At 45.0% G+C, this 19,931-nt stretch overlaps 1 protein-coding gene across 3 annotated transcripts; it reads left to right on the forward strand.

The window, feature by feature from the left end:
• Positions 1–162: 162 nt before the first annotated feature.
• LOC120036661 lies at positions 163–13,418 on the forward strand. Of its 3 annotated transcripts, XM_038983043.1 has the most exons (13): positions 163–294; positions 4,045–4,138; positions 4,623–4,684; positions 4,902–4,934; positions 5,102–5,152; positions 5,250–5,288; positions 5,382–5,420; positions 5,695–5,751; positions 5,835–5,873; positions 6,039–6,086; positions 11,845–12,360; positions 12,493–12,531; positions 13,043–13,418. In XM_038983043.1, exons 2-13 carry the CDS (start codon positions 4,131–4,133, stop codon positions 13,051–13,053), a joined length of 942 nt encoding a protein of 313 aa, XP_038838971.1. In that variant the 5' UTR covers positions 163–294; positions 4,045–4,130; the 3' UTR covers positions 13,054–13,418. The 3 variants fall into 3 exon arrangements, with proteins under 3 accessions (XP_038838971.1, XP_038838973.1, XP_038838972.1); XM_038983045.1 differs by lacking the exon at positions 5,695–5,751; XM_038983044.1 differs by lacking the exon at positions 4,902–4,934.
• Positions 13,419–19,931: the final 6,513 nt, after the last annotated feature.

Consider the following 19,931-nt stretch of genomic DNA (forward strand, 5'->3'; position numbering starts at 1 on the left):
TCTTACTGGGACAAGACCAATGATGTTCCAGACAGGGACAACGCACAACGGAAACGGTGCTGTTCTGATTGACCAATTGAAAAACGGGGAGGGGTTGGGTTGTGGGTTGGGGAACGCTCCACTGCTCTTTCGTCACTCATTGCTTCAAGCCACACCCTACTACACCCACTAAGCTGAGAAAACGTACCTCAACGTCTGTTCAAGAATGTTGAAACACGTTTTGAAGAAACGTGTTGTTCAGTATAAACCGTCACACTACCTAGCTACTGTTTAATCGAACTGAATGCACCCCAGGTATGTATGACGTTCCGGACCCATGGACATCTAACTCTAATGCATAACTATTGTTGATTTGATAATGCATAACTCCAAAACATGAGTATTTTATTAGAATCTCCATTAGCTTCTGCCAAGGCAGCCATTACTCTTCCAGGGGTCCAAACATGAACAAAACAATACATCACAACAAAACAATAGTCTACATCATAAATAAAACAACACATCACACAATACCCTGTGCACTATACACATTTGCATATCTGCTCCACCTTTACAAATGTACAGTACAAAATGTACAATATTACAACAATACAATATTACAATGTGTGGGTGTGTGTAGAGTGTGTGTGAGTGTGTGTCTCTTCACAGTCCGCGTTGTGCCGTGAGGTGTTGTTTTATCTGGGGTTTTTTTAATCTGATTTTACTGCTAGCTTGAATTACCTGATGTGGAATAGAGTTCCATGTAGTCATGGCTCTATGTAGTACTGTGTGTTTCCCAGCCTCTGTTCTGGACTTAGGGACTGTGAAGAGAACACTGGTGGCATTTCTTGTGGGGTATGTATGGCTGTCTGAGGTGTGTTAGCTGTTTGAACAGACAGTTAGGTACTTTCAGCACGTCAATACCTCTCACAAAATCAAGTAGTGATGAATACAATCTCTCCTCCCCTTTGTGCCAGGAGAGATTCACGTGATTTTCTTGATATTACCCCTCAGTGTACATTTAAGGGCCAACCGTGCTGCTCTGTTTTTGGCCAATTGCCTATGTCCGTCTTTGCAGCATTTGATCATATAACTCGGCAGTAGTCCAGGTGTGATAAAAACACAGATGTATGATCTTAATGTGAGCCCGTTTGCTACAGCAGGAAATTAATCCTGCAGCAACAGAAAATGTTTCCCCGGCTAGGTGTTTGGCGCCGACAGAGATGGACGCTTCGCTTCGCGTTCTTAGGAAACTATGCAGTATTTCGTTTTTTTTTACCCCAGGAAATCTTAAGTCTTATTACATACAGCCGGGAGGAACTATTGGATATAAGAGCAACATCAACCTACCATCATTACGACCAGGAATATGACTTTTCCGAAGCGGATCCTCTGTTTGGACCACCACCCAGGACAATGGATCGGATCCCAGTAGGCGACCCAAAACAACGGCGCCTCACAAGTCCTCAACTGGCAGCTTCATTAAATAGTACCCGCAAAACACCAGTCTCAAGTCAACAGTGAAGAGGCGACTCTGGGATGCTGGCCTTCTAGGCAGAGTTCTTCTGACAAGTGTCTGTGTTCTTTTGCCCATCTTAATCTTTTCTTTTTATTGGCCAGTCTGAGATATGGCTTTTTCTTTGCAACTCTGCCTAGAAGGCCAACATCCTGGAGTCGCCTCTTGACTGTTAATGTTGAGATTGGTGTTTTACAGTTCATATTTATTGAAGCTGCAGGTTGAGGACTTGTGAGGCGTCTGTTTCTCAAACTAGACAATAATGTACTTGTCCTCTTGTTAAGTTGTGCACCGAGGCCGTCAACTCCTCTTTTTATTCTGGTTAGAGCCAGTTTGCTCTGTTCTGTGAAGGGAGTAGTACACAGCGTTGTACGAGATCTTCAGTTTCTTGGCAATTTCTCGCATGGAATAGCCTTCATTTCTCAAAACAAGAATAGACTGACATGTTTCAGAAGAATGTTCTTTGTGTCTGGCCATTTTGAGCCTGTAATCGAACCCACAAACGCTGATGCTCCAGATACTCAACTAGTCTAAAGAAGGCCCGTTTTATTGCTTCTTTAATCAGCACAAACGTTTTCAGCTGTGCTAACATAATTTCAAAAGGGTTTTCTAATGATCAATTCGATTTTAAAATTCTAAACTTGGATTAGCTAACACAACGTGCCATTGGAACACAGGAGTGATGGTTGCTGATAATGGGCCTCTGTACGCCTATGTAGATATTCCATAAGAAATCTGCCATTTCCAGCTACAATAGTCATTTACAACGTTAACAATGTTGACACTGTATTTCTGATACATTTTATGTTATTTTAATGGACAAAAAAATAGCTTTTCTTTAAAAAACAAGGACATTTCTAAGTGACCCCAAACTTTTGAACATTAGTGTATGTTTTTTCAACAGCATATTATGAACAATAATGTCAAAAGCTACACTGAAGTCTAGCAAAATAGCTCCTACAATCTTATTATTATCAGTTTCTTTCAGCCAATCATCAGTCATTTGTGTCAAGGCCATACATGTTGAGGGCCCTTCCCTATTAGTGAGTTGAAAGTCTGTTGTTAATTTGTTTACTGTGAAATAGCATTGTACCTGGTCAAACACATTTTTTTCCAAAAGTTTACTAAGGGTTGGTAGCAGGCTGATTGGTCGGCTGTTTGAACCCGTAAAGGGTGCTTTGCTATTCTTGGGTAGCGGAAGTACTTTTACTTCCCTCCAGCCCTGAGACACACACTGTCCTGTAGGCTTTGATAGATAGGAGTGGCAATAGTCCGCTACCATCCAAGTTGTCAGAACCAGGCGGTTTGTCATTATTGATTGACAGCAATACTTTTTTCACCTCTTCCGCACTCACTTTACAGAATTCAGATTCAGTTATGCATGAAAATTAAGGTTTAGAGTTTGTTATTGGCATGTCATGCCTATGTTTGCTAATCTTGCCAATGAAAACGTCATTAAAGTAGTCAGCAATATCAGAGGGGTTTGCAACGTTCAATTAAACAGTGCTGTTCTGAACGACCAAAGAAGAATTTGAAAACAGAAATATTGAACGACCAAAGAAGAATGCCTTTGATAAGAGAAATATTGAATACAGAATGAAAATACTTTCTTTTTGGTCATTATGGCTAATGGACAACGTACACTGAGTGGACAAAACATTAGGAACACCTTCCTAATATTGAGTTGCACCCCATCTTGCGCTCTGCCTCAATTCGTTGGGGTATGGAATCCACAAGGTGTCGAAAGGGTTCCACAGGGATGCTGGCCCATGTTGACTCCAATGCTTCCCACAGTTGTGTCAAGTTGGCTGGATGTCCTTTGGGTGGTGGACCATTCTTGATACACAAGGGAAACTGAAAAACCCAGCATACCCCGTTCAAAGGCACTTCAATATTTTGTGTTGACCATTCACCCTCTGAATGGCACACATACACAATCAATGTCTCAATTGTCTCAAGGCTTAAAAATGATTATTTAACCTGTCTCCTCCCCTTCATCTAAACTGATTAATGTGGATTTAACAGGTGACATCAATAAGAGATCATAGCTTTCACCTGGATTCCCCTGCTCAGTCTGTCATAGAAAGACCAGGTGTTTCTAATGTTTCGTACACTCACTGTATATGCTTATGCTACACTTTCAGGGTGCGGTATCAATTAATCCACTCATTGTGTAGGCCTACCCTCTTCTAAATTGCTGTAACAATGACAAGGAAATGCCAGAGGCATGTTTTGTTTGCATCACTGACCACGGGAACCAGTCACCTATAATCAACATAGTCTAGAAAGAGAAGGTCTTTGTTTTGTACACCTCTTGAATGAACAGTCACATCTTGGGAGTCTTTGTCTTCTAAGTCAGTCAGTTGTTTGTCGACTGATATTATAATTAGTCATTTGTAAACTGTAAACCTTTTTGTTTAAATGCTCATCTGATTCCTCAATCTTAAAACATTCCCACGGTCATGCACTGTTTCCTGCAGAGACACCTGACACAGCCCCCATTCTATCTCATAAAAGTGTCTCTGTGTCTATTGTCTCTGTGGTTCCAGCCAATCAGCTACAAGGACAGGTATAAAAACTCTGATGGGTCTTTTAACAAAGAGATAGAGGACTCGTGTGATGACTTCCATCCACAATGAAGCTGTAAGTCACTTTTTTATTGCATCATGGCCTCTTTGATTGATATATTCTTCATAACAATGTAACATTTAGGTCATGTAACATTTCATTGAAATGTTGTGTGTTGTCTTGACTTAGTCTTACAAAGCATTAGATTTAACACTGTACAACTATCTTCTTTATAAAAGGGAAGGGAAAGGGGGATACCTAGTCAACTGTACAACTATCTTCTTTATAAAAGGGAAGGGAAAGGGAAAGGGGGATACCTAGTCAACTGTACAACTATCTTCTTTATAAAGGGAAGGGAAAGGGAAATGGGGGATACCTAGTCAACTGTACAACTATCTTCTTTATAAAAGGGAAGGGAAAGGGAAAGGGGGATACCTAGTCAACTGTACAACTATCTTCTTTATAAAAGGGAAGGGAAAGGGAAATGGGGGATACCTAGTCAACTGTACAACTGAATGCATTCAACTGAAAAGGCTAATGCTCTTTATTTTTCTCGTAGCTCCCTGTGTTCTCTGTCAGTTCTGACGCTAGTGGCTGTTGTGTTCATGGTACCAATGAAAGGTAAGCCTCATTTACCCTAAACAAGGATCATATATCAGCCTATATCGATTTGCTCGAGTAAGCTTTTCCAGTGAATTGTTCAGCGTGTCATACACTGGCCAAAAACAATGAGCTTGCTTTTATTGCTGTGGTGAAAAGGTCTGATACAGTATATGACATTATATTATTGAGGTTATGGAGATTCAATAAATTAATAATAGTACTGTTTCCTTTTCAGACAGAAGTGAGGATGTGTTAAGCTTTTTGAATGGTGAGATGGTTGGCTACATGCTAATGAACCTGTTTATTTTCTTGTGTTGATGAGACCCAAACAGTTGTTAGTCTTGATGGAGAAATCACATTTTCAAAAAATGATCACAGGTGGTGAGATTCTAATAAGCTGTTGGTAAGGTAGCTCATTTTCAGATGTTGTTACAGGTGCCCTTGATGTTGCTCCCCCTACTCAAAATATCTCAGGAAAAATCAAAGGTCTGTTCTTCACACTTTATATATTTTATCTATCCTCATTTTGTTACTGTTAAAATCATTAACTCAATCTGCCGTCTTTCCTTTCTACTTTCCCCAGGTCCTGAGAATACCTCTGGTAAACCAGATCCAACCCCAGGTTAGTGAAAGTAGATTTTGATGTTTGAGGGAAATGTTTCTAACTAGCATCTGTTATTGCCATGTTGACCTAATTTCTTACCGTGTTCAACAGCACGCCCAAGTCCTTTAAGACCAACAGAGAACTCTGCAGGTAGTTTTTTTATTACGTTTAGTTTGTAATCAAACGGTCAAACTTTGTTGTGAAATATAATGAAATCAATGTTACATTACATGTATCATTACTCCGCAATCATTTGTCTTCCAGAAATCTCAAATGTTACGCAGGCTGCAAAGTCTGCTTATTTAACAGGGTAGTGTGGGGAAGGTTGAGCTGGGAAGATATCAATAGTCAGTAGTTAGTGTTATTGATATGTGGTTGATCATGTGTTTTTTGTGTTATTGATCATTATCTGATCATGTATCAGATGTTGTAGACTCAGATGCCAGATCCAAAGAGAATTGCAACTCCGATGATCTTACAGGTGTGTGGAATATGGTTTGAAAAGAATGTTATATAGGAAGTTTCAATATCATTTACAGAGTTGTTTTATTCAATGTCCCACAGATGCAGGACGATCTGAAAGTAATTCAGCAGAAAGCAGAGGTATATTAAATATCAAAATAATCTATCACTGAAATATCCGTAGGGGAAAATTCATCTGGTAATATTGATGTCATAGACTGTTACGGCCACACCGATTCTGATTCTCTCTCTCTCTCTCTCTCTCTCTCTATCTCGTTCTCTCTCTCTCTTTCTCTCTTTTTTCAGAGGATGATGATGACTCTCTGGGATCAAATACAAAGATTACACAAACTGGTATGTCATGTTTTACATCAATGTAATGTAAAGAAATGGTAGCTAGATAATTGATGTAGCGTCACTGTTTTTCACTCCAAACAGAAATGCAGAAGGTACCACAGGATTCTAATTCTGCTGGTCAGAATTCCAGCCTCTTTTAATTACATCCCATAGACATGTAACTAACACTATGTAAGAGACTGAACATGACATCACCTGGGCTTGTCTTGTTGTAGGACAGCAACAGAGACGGACAAAATGATGTGGTTGTAGCAGCCGCCAAACCCTCTACTGAGATTCAAGATATGTCATAATCTACTCGATGAAGTCCTTGGCCAACAGTGTATTTAAACAAACATATAATTAACATACTGTCATGTTTTGTCTTTTGATTATCATGTCTTGTCCCTGTGCTTCCCTTCCATTTGTCTCCCTCTGCTGGTCTTAGTAGGTTCTTTCCCTCTCTCTTCCCCTCCCTCTCTTCCTCTCTCGCTCTCTCTCTATCGTTCCGTTCCTGCTCCCAGCTGTTCCTCATTCTCCTAACTACCTCATTTAATCTTTCACACCTGTCCCCTATTTTGCCCTCTGATTAGAGTTCCTATTTCTCCCTCTGTTTTCCGCTTCTGTCCTTGTCGGATCTTTGTTTGATGTTTGCTGTTCCGTGTCCTGGTTCCGCCCTGTCGTGTTTTTGCCTTCATCAGATGCTGCGTGTGAGCAGGCGTCCTGGTTCCGCCCTGTCGTGTTTTTGCCTTCATCAGATGCTGCGTGTGAGCAGGTGTCATCTAAGATATATCCAGGAGTACCGTTTTGTTTAAGTTTGGAATAAAGACTCTGTTTTTGTTAAGTCGCTTTTGGGTCCTCATTCATCTGCATAACAGAAAGATCCGACCTGTATGGACCCAGCGACTACGGATTCTCGCAACACTGCCATCGAGATCCAGGGAGCAATGCTCGGCAGACACGAGCAGGAATTGTCTGCTGCTCGTCATGCCGTTGAGACCCTGGCCGCTCAGGTTTCCAACCTCTCAGGACAGTTTCAGAGTCTTCGTCTCGTGCCACCTGTTACTTCCTGGTCTTCCGAGTCTTCGGAACCTAGGGTTAATAACCCACCATGTTACTCTGGGCAACCCACTGAGTGCCGCTCCTTTCTGACCCAGTGTGATATTGTGTTTTCTCTCCAGCCCAACACATACTCACGAGAGAGAGCTCGGATCGCCTACGTCATATCACTCCTTACTGGTCGGGCTCGGGAGTGGGGCACAGCTATCTGGGAGGCAAGGGCTGAGTGTACTAACGATTATCAGAGCTTTAAAGAGGAGATGATACGGGTTTTTGATCGTTCAGTTTTTGGGAAGGAGGCTTCCAGGGTCCTGGCTTCCCTATGTCAAGGTGATCGATCCATAACGGATTACTCTATAGAGTTTCGCACTCTTGCTGCATCCAGTGACTGGAACGAGCCGGCGTTGCTCGCTCGTTTTCTGGAGGGACTTCACGCTGAGGTTAAGGATGAGATTCTCTCCCGGGAGGTTCCTTCCAGCGTGGACTCTTTGATTGCACTCGCCATCCGCATAGAACGACGGGTAGATCTTCGTCACCGAGCTCGTGGAAGAGAGCTCGCGTTAACGGTGTTTCCCCTCTCCGCATCTCAACCATCTTCTCCCATCAGCTCAGAGACTGAGCCCATGCAGCTGGGAGGTATTCGCATCTCGACTAAGGAGAGGGAACGGAGAATCACCAACCGCCTTTGTCTCTATTGCGGTTCTGCTGGACATTTTGTCATGTCATGTCCAGTAAAAGGCCAGAGCTCATCAGTAAGCGGAGGGCTACTGGTGAGCGCTACTACTCAGGTCTCTCCATCAAGATCCTGTACTACCTTGTCGGTCCATCTACGCTGGACCGGTTCGGCTGCTTCCTGCAGTGCCTTGATAGACTCTGGGGCTGAGGGTTGTTTTATGGACGAAGCATGGGCTCGGAAACATGACATTCCTCTCAGACAGTTAGGGAAGCCCACGCCCATGTTCGCCTTAGATGGTAGTCTTCTCCCCAGTATCAGATGTGAGACACTACCTTTAACCCTCACAGTATCTGGTAACCACAGTGAGACCATTTCCTTTTTGATTTTTCGTTCACCTTTTACACCTGTTGTTTTGGGTCATCCCTGGCTAGTATGTCATAATCCTTCTATTAATTGGTCTAGTAATTCTATCCTATCCTGGAACGTTTCTTGTCATGTGAAGTGTTTAATGTCTGCTATCCCTCCTGTGTCTTCTGTCCCCTCTACTCAGGAGGAACCTGGTGACTTGACAGGAGTGCCGGAGGAATATCATGATCTGCGCACGGTCTTCAGTCGGTCCAGAGCCAGCTCCCTTCCTCCTCACCGGTCGTATGATTGTTGTATTGATCTCCTTCCGGGGACCACTCCCCCTCGGGGTAGACTTTACTCTCTGTCGGCTCCCGAACGTAAGGCTCTCGAGGATTATCTGTCTGTTTCTCTCAACGCCGGTACCGTGGTGCCTTCTTCCTCTCCCGCCGGAGCGGGGTTTTTCTTTGTTAAGAAGAAGGACGGTACTCTGCGCCCCTGTGTGGATTATCGAGGGCTGAATGACATAACGGTTAAGAATCGTTATCCGCTTCCCCTTATGTCGTCAGCCTTCGAGATGCTGCAGGGAGCCAGGTTCTTTACTAAGTTGGACCTTCGTAACGCTTACCATCTCGTACGCATCAGAGAGGGGGACGAGTGGAAAACGGCGTTTAACACTCCGTTAGGGCATTTTGAATACCGGGTTCTGCCGTTCGGTCTCTCTAATGCTCCAGCGGTCTTTCAGGCATTAGTCAATGATGTACTGAGAGACATGCTGAACATCTTTGTTTTCGTTTACCTTGACGATATCCTGATTTTTTCACCGTCACTCGAGATTCATGTTCAGCACGTTCGACGTGTACTCCAGCGCCTTTTAGAGAATTGTCTCTACGTGAAGGCTGAGAAGTGCGCCTTTCATGTCTCCTCTGTCACTTTTCTTGGTTCTGTTATTTCCGCTGAAGGCATTCAGATGGATCCCGCTAAGGTCCAGGCTGTCAGCGATTGGCCCGTCCCTAAGTCACGTGTCGAGTTGCAGCGCTTTCTCGGTTTCGCTAATTTCTATCGGCGTTTCATTCGTAATTTCGGTCAAGTGGCTGCCCCTCTCACAGCTCTGACTTCTGTCAAGACTTGCTTTAAGTGGTCCGGTTCCGCCCAGGGAGCTTTTGATCTCCTCAAGAAGCGTTTTACATCCGCTCCTATCCTTGTTACTCCTGACGTCACTAAACAATTTATTGTCGAGGTTGACGCTTCAGAGGTGGGCGTGGGAGCCATTCTGTCCCAGCGCTTCCAGTCTGACGATAAGGTTCATCCTTGCGCTTACTTTTCTCATCGCCTGTCGCCATCGGAACGCAACTATGATGTGGGTAACCGCGAACTGCTCGCTATCCGCTTAGCCATAGGCGAATGGCGACAGTGGTTGGAGGGGGCGACCGTTCCTTTTGTCGTTTGGACTGACCATAAGAACCTTGAGTACATCCGTTCTGCCAAACGACTTAATGCACGTCAAGCTCGTTGGGCGTTGTTTTTCGCTCGTTTCGAGTTCGTGATTTCCTATCGCCCGGGGAATAAGAACACCAAGCCTGATGCCTTATCCCGTCTCTTTAGTTCTTCTGTGGTTTCTACCGACCCCGAGGGGATTCTCCCTGAAGGGCGTGTTGTCGGGTTGACTGTCTGGGGAATTGAGAGACAGGTAAAGCAAGCGCTCACTCACACTGCGTCGCCGCGTGCTTGTCCTAGTAACCTTCTGTTTGTTCCTGTCCCTACTCGTCTGGCTGTTCTTCAGTGGGCTCATTCTGCCAAGTTAGCTGGCCACCCCGGTGTTCGGGGTACGCTTGCTTCTATTCGCCAGCGGTTTTGGTGGCCTACTCAGGAGCGGGACACGCGCCGTTTCGTGGCTGCTTGTTCGGACTGCGCGCAGACTAAGTCAGGTAACTCTCCTCCTGCCGGTCGTCTCAGACCGCTTCCCATTCCTTCTCGACCATGGTCTCACATCGCCTTAGACTTTATTACCGGTCTGCCTTCGTCTGCGGGGAAGACTGTGATTCTTACGGTTATCGATAGGTTCTCTAAGGCGGCACATTTCATTCCCCTCGCTAAGCTTCCTTCCGCTAAGGAGACGGCACAAATCATCATTGAGAATGTGTTCAGAATTCATGGCCTCCCGTTAGACGCCGTTTCAGACAGAGGTCCGCAATTCACGTCACAGTTTTGGAGGGAGTTCTGTCGTTTGATCGGTGCTTCCGTCAGTCTCTCTTCCGGGTTTCATCCCCAGTCTAACGGTCAAGCAGAAAGGGCCAATCAGTCGATTGGTCGCATTTTACGCAGCCTTTCGTTTCGAAACCCTGCGTCTTGGGCAGAACAGCTCCCCTGGGCTGAGTACGCTCACAACTCGCTTCCTTCGTCTGCTACAGGGCTATCTCCGTTTCAGAGTAGTCTTGGTTACCAGCCTCCTCTGTTCTCGTCCCAGCTCGCCGAGTCCAGCGTTCCCTCCGCTCAGGCTTTTGTCCAACGTTGTGAGCGCACTTGGAGGAGGGTCAGGTCTGCACTTTGCCGTTACAGGGCGCAGACTGTGAGAGCCGCCAATAAACGTAGGATTAAGAGTCCTAGGTATTGTCGCGGTCAGAGAGTGTGGCTTTCCACTCGTAACCTTCCCCTTACGACAGCTTCTCGCAAGTTGACTCCGCGGTTCATTGGTCCGTTCCGTGTCTCTCAGGTCGTCAATCCTGTCGCTGTGCGACTGCTTCTTCCGCGACATCTTCGTCGCGTCCACCCTGTCTTCCATGTCTCTTGTGTCAAGCCTTTTCTTCGCGCTCCCGTTCGTCTTCCCTCCCCCCCTCCCGTCCTTGTCGAGGGCGCACCTATTTACAAGGTACGGAAGATCATGGACATGCGTTCTCGGGGACGTGGTCACCAGTACTTAGTGGATTGGGAGGGTTACGGTCCTGAGGAGAGGAGTTGGGTTCCATCTCGGGACGTGCTGGACCGTTCGTTGATTAATGATTTCCTCCGTTGCCGCCAGGGTTCCTCCTCGAGTGCGCCAGGAGGCGCTCGGTGAGTGGGGGGGTACTGTCATGTTTTGTCTTTTGATTATCATGTCTTGTCCCTGTGCTTCCCTTCCATTTGTCTCCCTCTGCTGGTCTTAGTAGGTTCTTTCCCTCTCTCTTCCCCTCCCTCTCTTCCTCTCTCGCTCTCTCTCTATCGTTCCGTTCCTGCTCCCAGCTGTTCCTCATTCTCCTAACTACCTCATTTAATCTTTCACACCTGTCCCCTATTTTGCCCTCTGATTAGAGTTCCTATTTCTCCCTCTGTTTTCCGCTTCTGTCCTTGTCGGATCTTTGTTTGATGTTTGCTGTTCCGTGTCCTGGTTCCGCCCTGTCGTGTTTTTGCCTTCATCAGATGCTGCGTGTGAGCAGGCGTCCTGGTTCCGCCCTGTCGTGTTTTTGCCTTCATCAGATGCTGCGTGTGAGCAGGTGTCATCTAAGATATATCCAGGAGTACCGTTTTGTTTAAGTTTGGAATAAAGACTCTGTTTTTGTTAAGTCGCTTTTGGGTCCTCATTCATCTGCATAACACATACTTAGAATAAAATCCTATTAAACCAATAGCACTTATTCATATCCATAGATTTTCGTACAAAGAGTAAATTCAAAATGGAATCAGTTGACAGTTCTAACCGACTCGTAATCCCCAATACAGTGACAGACGACAGTAGCAGCGACGAGACTGACACTTCTCCTCCAAGTGATGTGAGAAAATACAAACAACCTCCAGGAAGGAAAACCATAAACCCAGACCATGTGGACAGCATGCAGACAACCACCAGGCAGGATCCAACCAATGGGAGCGAGGAGCTGGATAGAGAGACTCAGAGGGACCCCACAGGGGGGAGAGAGAGAACCAGCAGAGTGCTCATTGATCTCAACAGTGAAGAGGATGTGATGGTGGGCTGCCAGGGTACTGTCTGTGTGCCCGGAGAGCAGGGGACTACAGTCAATGGAGGTGAAAATGATGAGAATACCAGTCTAAACAGTAGAGATGGAGATATCCAAAGCCAAGAGGTCACAGGCACAGCCACGGAGCAGGCCCTACGTAGGGATAGTTGTAGGGGTGTAGTGAATGGAGTGTTGGACACAGCCAGAGAACAGCAGGACTTGGACAGTATGGAGCATGTCAATGGTAGACCCAATGGTACTGATGAAGCCAACAGTAGAGGTTCGTCTGGCTTCTATTCTACCATGATTCCAAACTATGGCTTTACAAAAAAGAAGATCCACAGCAGAATTCTTTAACTACTGAACCTATATTAATGAGAAATATCTGAATGATTGCTTTCTATCCTAACAGAAAGCAGAGATGACATCAGCACTGAGAGGAATCCAGTAGGTAGGTTTAGAGAAAACACACCATGAACAATAAAACAATCCCAGTAGAAACACTGAGGTCACTGAGCACTTGTGTTAAGATGGTAAGTAAGGTTATGTGTTCTGGTAAGGGAAAGATACAGAGAAACAGCAGATTATTTATATCCACCTAAATATGTGCTGGAAACACTTTGGTGAGGAAAATATCACTTTCTCGTATTGCGAAACCCACAAATGTTCTCTAGCAGGTCTGAAAATATTTCCTGTTTTGCAAAAATATTTAAATTGATGTGGTGAATCAGAAACATTACCCCAGTGAATACTTTGTATAACAATTTCTGTTACAAATAAGAGCACTGCTTCTAAGACCTAAGTAGAAACAGGCCAGAGGTGTTACCTACCAGAGGTCAACTTACATCCATATTACACATTCAACAACACACCACTGTTTTCAGACTTCTTATCTTACCACTCACAGGCAAATTGTTTAAATCATACTGAGTGTTCTCCATGTTGTCTGCTCTGTGTTCTAGTGATTGGTTAGCCTCCAGGAGCCCCAGCCAGGAGCTCCAGCCAGGAGCTTGTCAGTGCCAGAGGCTTCCTCCAGGTAGAGTTGGCTCAGCTCTACCCTGCAGGGCCTGTAAATCTCCCTGCCTCTCACTCGTGTGTCGTCTCCCTCAAGCTCCACTGACTCTACCAGACCACAGAGAGTCCCTCTCACACTTATATTCATGACAGAGACGTCAGTACATCTGTGGATATTTACCACCAATTTTTCACTTCAAGTGATCTTGAAATAAATGTTATTCTGACAGCAGCTGTGCCCCCTGGTCTTCCTGCCGGTAGTACATTTGAGTTGTGGGTGAATGGAAATAAGATGTTTGGCTCTGATCTGATCAATCTGATGAAATAAAGGTTTCTCAAAAAGCATTGTTTGTTGTACTAATTAGAGGTCATTCAATAAAAGGCTGTGTATACATGCAAATTCACAATTATAAGGAAAGACAATAGATTGTTTGAAGGCAGAATGTCTTACAGTGTTACACAACTGCTTAGACTACATGACCATTTTACACAAAACATTTTCTACATTTCAACTTCACCCAACCATTCAACTGTCAACTTGGCCCATACAAACAACATTTGGGAACTTTGTATAAAATATAATATGGCAGTGATTCAACAACGGAAGAAAAATATGTTGACAGAACATGTCACTGTTACCTTTTTGCTGCTGCAGCAATTTTCCAGACATAAACGCTTCTCTCATCCAACAGTGTTTTATAGTGATCTCTCCCATGTGTTGGAGTTGACATGGGGTGACTGCCCTGACACATCAGCCTTGCTGTTTGCACACAGGCAGTTGTTGCTAACACATGTACTGTGGCCTGAGGCACAGCTTCAACATCAACTGCTGTGCTGAGCAAAACCAGTGGCACAGAATGAGGAGCAGCTGATTACAAAATATACATACATGGTGAGCTTGTGACCCTCGCGTGATGAGTTACCTTGTCTGAGACCTGAAGACTTGTGGTAGCTCCCTGAGCTGATGTCTAGGCTTTAGCTTAGCAGGCTACCATAGTCTTGTGTCACGATTGGTAGAAAGTAAATTCACTGGACCTTAAAGATGGAATCCCCAGTAGGGGGAAACAGCGCCACTGGCCGCCCCAACACCGTTGTTATTGGTTTTGTTGCCCAGCTGAGGATCATCATGATAAAAACAATTGCAGCACATATTGTGTTTTTCTATCGCACCTGCAATGTCTGAGGGGAAAAAACTGTGTTGGTTGTTTCCAGTAACTTCTCTGTTGTTGTAATATCCCAAACGGACCTGGTTGTTTCACCAATAAGGATTCCAGCTGTAAGAGTAGTCACTGTTTACTTATATAGTAAACACACCACAAGTTGGAATCCGAAGTGACACTCCAATATGGCTTCATTTTGTGGTGGATACCAACCACGGAGATCCTCCACTATCACATTCTCGGTGTTCCTTTCCAGACCTCCATGTACTGGCTCTGATGCTTATAAAATTCTGTTTCTGTAAAAAGCAGTCTGCACAGGAAGCTAGCTCTTCTATCTGTGCTGTCTTAGAACCTGGCACCTGCCAGAAACAGTGTGGTGCCTGGACAGAGAAGTCTCAAATGGTCAGCTGCTCTGGGGTTTATGGAGAGGAAGAAGAATCCTTAGACAAATGTTTGGACAGAAATATCCCACCCCCTCACCCCCTCATGAGTGGAATGGATTTCTCTGAAGTCCTAAACAGTACGACATCTCTTTATCTCTCTTATGAAACTGATTTTACATGACAATCACAGGAAAATAACATGCACACACACACGCACGCACGCACGCACACACGCATGCACGCACGCACGCACGCACACACGAGTAGAGAGAGAGAGAAAGACCTCAACAAACACAAACTTAACAAAACGTAACGTATCCCACTTGTATTGTTCAGACAGGACCTGAACAGGCAGACTAAACAAATCCAAACTGAGTCGTCGGATTGTTGGGATGGATGAATTACAACCCAGTGCTAAATGGGAGAAGTGATGGTGTCTGACAGTTGAGTTCCTCTGTGAGCCGCTGCCGGGTCTGATTTCTCCTCTGCTGAGGCAGTCATTAGTGTGCCAGACAGGAGGCTCTCCTCCATGCATCATGTCATACTACTTAAACTGCTAAGATGAAAGATCAGGCTGCTCCTTCTCTTAACAAGTTAAACAGAGGTTAACATAGATATTTGGTTTATGGGTTATTGCCATTGGTTATAACACAATATGGCTTTAACACTAAATGGCTGGACTTGGACCGTCGATTCTGTCAGGTAGTGTTGTGATCAGAGGTGAATGTGGTCAGAGGAGGGTTAACAGACAGGGGGAACTGGTGTCCCTGGGCCGACTGCTCTGCTGGGTGGAAGACAGGACTGCACTGTGTCCGCCCTCCAGGCTTCGTTTGTAACACACACACATTTGTGTGTCTGGATTTATCCAGACCTCATGGTCTTAGTATTCAATAGACCCAAGAAGACGAGGAAACATCAATGGACTGATTGCACTGAACAGGGGTAAGGTTTTTCCACAGGGGAAAAGCTCCCCCCTACTTGACCACGTACGGTCACACTTCATTTTCTTGGTGGTTGTGGTCAGGTAATAGGTAGCACTCTTGTTCTCAATGTCCAGTGGAACTATGCAAGATCAGGCTTTGGCTGTTCTCACACAATCTGGTCAATCCATCTGTTTTTACCATTATTACGCACTGTCTGGATTAAGATTACATTAGGATTTGAGCTATTAATGTACTATAATTCCTTTGAAGCCATTTGTGGCTGCAGTTTAAAATCAATTTCAAAGTCACTCCTTAAAGGGGAAATCTGCAGTTTATACAAAAATATAATGGGTAGATTTCATTCATTAAAAGTCCCAAAATGAATGTACCAATTACCCCTTTGAAGGAGAACAAAATTGTCCCTCTTCCTGGATGAGAGGTGACTTTCCTGAGAGGTTACTGATTTTGTCTTTCAGCCTCTGCTATAGGGTTCCAAAATTACAGTAACTTTCCCCAAAATATTAGATTTCCTGCTTATTCCCTCTACTGATTCCGGGAACCTTCCAACCGGGAGTTCTTGAAAACCATGGACTTTGGGAGATTTTGCTCTCCTATTCCTGAGAGGTGACAGATTTAGTCTTTCAGCCTCTGCTGTAATGACCGTGATAAGGAGTAAATTGATTTAGTGAACAACTGGACAATTCTGGTGCAGAGCAGAGTAACAGCTAATCAAAATGTAGTCGCCAAAGCATCCCATTTTGCGTTGTTGAATGTTAAACTCATTCCCTCTCGTCTGGTTTAATTTACAAGGTTTATCGAAAACCCTTGAACCAGGCTTAATGGTGGTTGGGTTCATTTGCCAGGCCATGCTACCTTGAATGGCAGCCATCCTAATTGGTTTCTGGCTGTTTTCTTTGGATTGGAAACATGTTGAAATAATTTTGAATACATTGAAGGGAACATATTATGACGCTGACTTGACTGATGTGGGCTCCCGAGTGACGCAGCGGTCTAAGGTACTGCATCTCAGTGCAAGAGGCGTCACTACAGTCCCTGGTTCGTATCCAGGCTGTATCACATCCGGCCGTGATTGTGAGTCACATAGGGAGGCGTACAATTGGCCAAGTGTCGCCCGGGTTTGGTCGGGGAAGGCTGTCATTGTAAATAAGAATTAGTTCTTAACTGACTTGTCTAGTTAAGTAAAGGTTCAATAAATAAACATGTGCTAGTCTAATGTTGTGTAGATCTCGTCACCTATTGGACTGTATGTGTGTGTAGTGTGTGCTGTGTAGCTATCCAGGTACAAATACAGAATGACAAGAAAAATCATTGTTTTATCTTGCAGTCAATTGTGGTGATTTGTCAGCTGATCTTAACGTGTTCATTTAATGTATTTATAAATCTCCTTCTGAACTTGATAAAGATTTATCCTATCCAATCCCTATTCTTATACTGTGTGTGGTTAGGTTTCAGCTCATAGCTGTCTGTGGTCACTGTAATGTCATTAGTATGGGGGCTGGTGTCTAGTGCTTTGGTCCTCCCCCACTTCCCCCTCCTACCTATGGGCACTGGATAGAGTTACGTCTGAATCTCCTCTGGTTCTTAACACAACCTGTCTACAACTACAGCACCAAGCATGGAATCAGCCTGTGTGTCTCTGGAATAAACAGACGTTTCCTCTACTGTAGACTGAAAGAGAACATGTGTCTGTAGTCAGGTCTCTTGGGGAGGAAGACGTTTCTCTCGCCAATGACTTTTCCAGGTGGAGGGTTAAATGAATGAAGACACATTGAGGGATATGAAAAGGCTGCCTGGGCTTCTGTAGGAAGCCTGCTTCCTCCTCCTCTTCCTTGCCCGTCTTCCTCATCTCTCCTCCTCTTCCTCCTCCTCCCTCCTCCTCACCCCTCCTTCTACTTATCCCTTCTCCTCCTCACCCCTCCTCCTCCCTCCTCCTCCTCTTCATCCCTTCTCCCCCCCCTCCTCACCACTACTCCTCCTCACCCCTCCTCCTCCCTCCTCCTCCCTCCTTCTCCTCCTCCTCCCCCTCCTCCTCCTCCCCCTCCTCCTCACCACTCCTCCTCCTCACAACTCCTCACCCTCCTCCTCCTCCCCACTACTCCTCCTCACCCCTCCTCCTCCCTCCTCCTCCCTCCTCTTTCTCCCCTTCTCCTCCTCCTCCCCCCCTCCTCCTCCCCCTCCTCCTCACCACTCCTCCTCCTCACCACTCCTCCCCCTCCTCCTCACCACTCTTCCTCCTCACCTTCTCCTCAGACCTCTTAGTCTGAGAGTTTTATTCAGTAGCTGTAGGAGAGAAAAAGGGAAGGTGGGGGTTCAAGAGGAAATCACAAGAGTACACACCCCAGCTGGCCAAGTCCTGAGTAGATTTGTCAGAGCAGAAATGGTCTCTCTCTCTCTCTCTCTCTCTCTCTCTCTCTCTCTCTCTCTCTCTCTCTCTCTCTTTCTCTCTCTCTCTCTCTCTTTCTCTGCTTTTCGAAGGCGCTTTGGCTTGAAACGAGGCACAGGACGGCAGTGCTCTTAGATTAGTCATTGGCCCCTGTGTTTGACAGTTCACAGACAGACCTAATATGTCTGGGTAGAGAGAGACTTGAAACCTGGACCTGGGTTTTGGGTAATAGGCACCTCCGGCGATATTGGGATCATTCCTGTTCTCTGAATGTGCGGCTTTTGTCTTATACCAATGCCAATGTTTCCTATGACATTTTGGTCTGTTGTGGTGCATATCTGGGTTTTGTGGGAATGCCAAATAACAAGAGTGAGGTTAGAATATATTTTAATTGATTTAAACCTAGTACACAGTGTATTTCAGAAATAGTATTTTTCTTTGACATGTCATTGAAAAATGTCAAAGATCAGTATTATGAACCCTGGGGTTAGGAATATGAGGTTTTGAAATGATCATACTGACCCTGATAGCAATAAATAGTCATTTGGTGGATAGTAGGCATACCTACAAATGAGTTTAAGAAACTGTTTACAATATACTTAAGCAATAAGGCCAGAAGGGGTGTTATATTCGGTCTGATATACCACGGCTGTCAGCCAATCAGCATTCAGGGCTCGAACCACCCAGTTTATAATTACAGTTATTATGCCCCTATTGGTTCCGTATCACAAGTCATTTACATGCTGTCTTCCTTTCACCTATTCATTCAGAAACATTACAAATAGAGCATCATTCAAAGGATCATGAAGAAATACGTCAAGCTCAAACCTCCGTTAGACGTAGGGGATAATATAAGCAGACCACTCTGTCTATAATGTTCCCTTCCTACTCACACCTCTCAATGTCTGTGTCCAAAATGGCACATTATTCCCCTGCACTACTTTTGACCAGAGCCCTATAGGTACTGCACCACACAGGGAATAGGATGGGGCCCTGACAAAAGAATAGTGCACTACATGGGGAATAGGGTGCTATTTGGGATGTAGACAATATCCCTGGCTGGCTCAGGAAGACGCTGGCTAAATATACAACTGACCCACCGCATGTTTGACTTTCCATCACAAAGCCAAGCAAACACAATCTGTAGGCTCAGTGAAGTGGAGGTGATATCATGTGGGGGGTTAAGACTATTTTTCTTTAGGAAATCTGTTTAAACATCATTGAAAAAGGTAGTGGCACCATGTCTGGATTGAAGAAGGAGCTTTGAGCTATTGAGTTATTTTCTAATTCTAATATACCAACGTTTCATTTCATGATCAGGAAAACTCAAGGTGGTTTAGCTAATGTGGACCAGATGGGGGTTTGTTGCAACGATCCCAATTTTCCAAAGCGTTAGTGGAGGAGGGGTAATAAAAGCCATAGATTTTCACAGTTCGGCATGCAGACATCCTCCCTCGTGTTCAAACTCTCAGAGGGGACGGAAAGCGAGCGAGACCGCAATGTTATACTTTGTTTTTATTAAATCCAGTGATTGACAGCACAGAGAGATTTTTCCAGTCTGTAAATCCAGGCCCAATTGAAGAGGACAGAGAGCACTGGGCCCTGGCATTCTGCTACTGGCTGTAGTACACAGGCAGGCTTTAGGGAATGTGGTGGCCTCTCCTCTCCTCTCCTCTCCTCTCCTCTCCTCTCCTCTCCTCTCCTCTCCTCTCCTCTCCTCTCCTCTCCTCTCGGCTCCTCTCCTCTCCTCTCCTCTCCTCTCCTCTCCTCTCCTCTCCTCTCCTCTCCTCTCGGCTGTCTCCTTTCCCCTCTCCTCCCATGCTTTGTGGTAAACCACTGGGAGCTGACAGGTTAGCCCGGAGGAGCATTATGCTTCCTTTACAATCAAAACATGTCAGCTCAGTTTTTTTCAGTTCCAAAATGGTACGTGCAAAGCAGAGCTGGTTACAGGGCCAAGGGGCCGTGGG

The sequence above is a fragment of the Salvelinus namaycush genome, unplaced genomic scaffold (assembly GCF_016432855.1).
Source record: "Salvelinus namaycush isolate Seneca unplaced genomic scaffold, SaNama_1.0 Scaffold141, whole genome shotgun sequence".
NCBI lineage: Eukaryota > Metazoa > Chordata > Actinopteri > Salmoniformes > Salmonidae > Salvelinus > Salvelinus namaycush.